Below are 3025 nucleotides of genomic sequence, written 5' to 3'. Positions count from 1 at the left end.
AACAGAAAAGAAAAAAAAAATATAGTAGTTTCTGTCTCAGAGGAGGCCCTGAGGTGTGACAGTCTGTGGCTTGTGCACCCCACTGTGTCAGGCCCACTTCAGGTGCGAGTGCTTGTGTGGTCTTGCAGTATGAAGGGGCCAGTGGGGAATGACCCTGGACCGAGTGGGCGTCCTGTCTGGAACGCCGGGCTGGGTAGAGGATGATGGCCATGGATTTCTGGTGTGTACATTTGGGTCCCTGTCTTTGCTGCAGGGAATGGCTTCTGTCAGCCATTATCAGATTAGCAAGGATAACAAGGACGGAGGGGCCTGCTGCAGAAGGCCTGCTGGGAAGCCTGGGGCTTTTGAACTGTGGTGCAAGGGAATGGCTGGTGACCAGAGTAGGAGATAATTTCACTGTCTCTGAGAAATCCTGGATCCCACCTGGCTCTGTGATGGGTGAGGGTGGTGCAGGCTCTCCTGAGCTTATAGCCACACAGACATTAGCTGTGTGGTTCTGGAGGTCAGCCCAGCCTGCCCGGTGTCCCAGCAGAGCTTTCTAACGGCAGTTAGAAATGCGTGACTAGGATTAAGACTGAGGTCCCAGCCCAGGCAAGGCTTGCAAGTTGCCATCTTCACAGAGGTGAGAGTGGGAGCCAAGACCTTGCCAGATTTACCAGTGGGGACAGAGGACCATGGAGTCATGATTCAAAGATATCTTCACTCAGGGATCAGAGGAAGGATGGTGGGGGAAGAGGACCAAAGAATGGTGTCAGGAAGGCAAGAGAGGAGAGTTCCAGATAGGTGGTGTGCTGGGGGAGTGAGAACTGGACACCACCGGGGGTCGTCCAGGAGCGAGTTGCTGCCCCTCTCCCTGAGTTTTATGCCTGTTAGAATGTGAAGTTTAATTATGTGGTACAGATTAATAAGATGCAGCAGGGAAGATCGTCGTGCCTCCCCATTTCACAGGTGGTGAAACTGAGGTATAGAGAGGCTAGGTAACTGCTGAACTAAAATTGGGGGGCAGGGATGTCAACTCAGGCAGTCAGGCTGATCCCCTACCCTTAAACGAACGCTGATACAAGGTGACAAGGAGTGGGAGGGGCAGGGGGTGAAGTAGACCCCTTTTCTTTCCCCTTCAGACTTTTTGAGACTTAGGGGTTTGAGTTGTTTGATGCAGACAGCAGAGAAAAAGAAAAGGTTAAAAAACATTTTTTTCCCTATAAGTTTCTCTAAAGTTTAACCCCTAAAGAGCTGGGGAGTTTTGATCTGACTAAACCAGGCATCAGAGGAAGGATTGGGTGGGGGATGATTAAAGAAATGAAATGTGCTCCATCTGTCTCTTTGTCCTCAGTGGCATCACTATGTCACCCTCAGTAGAGTGCTACAGTGTCACAGCTCACAGCAATCTCAAACTCTGGGACTTGAGCAATTCCCTTGCCTCAGACTCCCAAGTAGCTGGGACTATAGGCACCTGCCACAGCACCCAGCTATTTTTTTGTTTTTAGCAGGCTAGGGCTGGGTTCAAACCCACCAGTCCTGGTGTATGTGGCTGGCACCCTACCCAGTGAGCTACGGGCACCACTCAGACAAGTAAAGTTTCTTGCATGAGCCAGAGTTTCATATTGGGTGGTACTGAGCTTGATGTCACCGTGACCCAGCCCAAGACTCATGGATTTGTACTTTTTCGTACCTGGAGACTGAAGTGATGGCTAATACATTTCTCAGATTGTTAAATGTCTCGTACCTGTTACTTTTAGGGAATATTTATGGCCTCACGTCTTGGGAATGCCTTTCCCAAATGCCACTTAATGCAGGTAGCGGCTTTTTAAAGAAAGCAGCAGACATTGTCAGTGATTAGACCATGCTGCCCTCTAGTGTCTGACTCAAGCCACCACAAGCAGGAACGTCTAGCAGAAAGCTGGTCCATTATTCCTTAATTCTGAGGTTGGGTGTGAATAAGGACTTTGTGTATAACTCCAGGTGGATCAGGTCAAAAAGGTCACAAGTTAAGGGGAAGTATCGGACCTTCTATCAGTGACTGATGTGAAGTGTGAGATGATGTCTAAAAAAAGAAAGAAATAGATAGTGGGTTAAAATTCAGCATGCAGATGAGGTGGAAAAATTTTTCTAAGTCTGGTTTAGCAGCTGTGCCAATATCCGCATTGTGTCCTTGTCTCATGGAGAAAATAAAATGAAAACAAAAATGTGACCTTTCCTCTTGATTGCTGTCTGTTCACAGATGCTACCCTCGGAAGCCTGGAGAATGGGACAGGACCAGAGGACCACGTTCTCCCAGAGCCTGGACTTGGGTACAGGTTAACGTTAAGAAACAGGCTGCCTTTGGGATTGAAGTGTCCTATTCACAACAGTGCATTTTATTCTTTTTTAAAGATAGGAGGATACCTGCTAGGGTCAAAGGGCAAGGCCTTAACTTCATATGTATGTTCCATCACAGAATGCACAGTTGCAATAATCTTAGATCATCATTCCTCAGAGAGGCTGTAAAAGAGACAATGGTTGTCAGAATTCGTTTGCATACAACCTTTGCTTTTTATACTTTTTGGGTCATATCTGAGTACCTCCTCTATCATAATTTTCTTTAAATATTTGTTATTGTTTAAAAATAATATTTAATAATCCTAGTGTTATATAAAATTTAAGCCACTTAGATATTATATAATATTTGTGAAGTGCTTAAAGTATGGTGGCATAAAGTAAGTGCTATATAGGTTTTCTTCTTCTTTGTTCAAATAAAAATGTGTCAAGGGGAAACCGAGTTACCCAAGGTCATTGGCTGTTCAGGTCTCCCTGGTGCTGCCAGTATCCGTGTCGCTGTTCAGGTCTCCCTGGTGCAGCCAGTATCCGTGTCGCTGTTCAGGTCTCCCTGGTGCAGCCAGTATCCGTGTCGCTGTTCAGGTCTCCCTGGTGCTGCCAGCATCCTTCTTGCTCTTTTTTTTGAGACAGAGCCTCAAGCTGTCCCCCTGGGTAGAGTGCCGTGGCATTACAGCTCACAGCAACCTCCAACTCCTGGGCTCAAGCGAGT

At 47.0% G+C, this 3025-nt stretch overlaps 1 protein-coding gene across 1 annotated transcript in view; it reads left to right on the top strand.

Annotated features, from left to right (window-relative positions):
- The window catches only part of LOC111721831 (sorting nexin-29-like), a 181855-nt gene that overhangs the window by 3964 nt on the left and 174866 nt on the right, over positions 1-3025 (top strand). Inside the window, exon 2 of the mRNA XM_023507572.1 lies at positions 2222-2291. Coding sequence (XP_023363340.1) covers positions 2222-2291 — 70 coding nt within the window. The remainder of the gene's footprint in view (positions 1-2221; positions 2292-3025) is intronic.

This window comes from Otolemur garnettii, unplaced genomic scaffold (genome assembly GCF_000181295.1).
Source record: "Otolemur garnettii isolate 467f Iridium unplaced genomic scaffold, OtoGar3 scaffold00189, whole genome shotgun sequence".
NCBI classification, from domain to species: Eukaryota; Metazoa; Chordata; class Mammalia; order Primates; family Galagidae; genus Otolemur; species Otolemur garnettii.
Note: the sequence above shows the minus strand (reverse complement) of the source record. Positions and strands in the feature narration are given on the sequence as shown.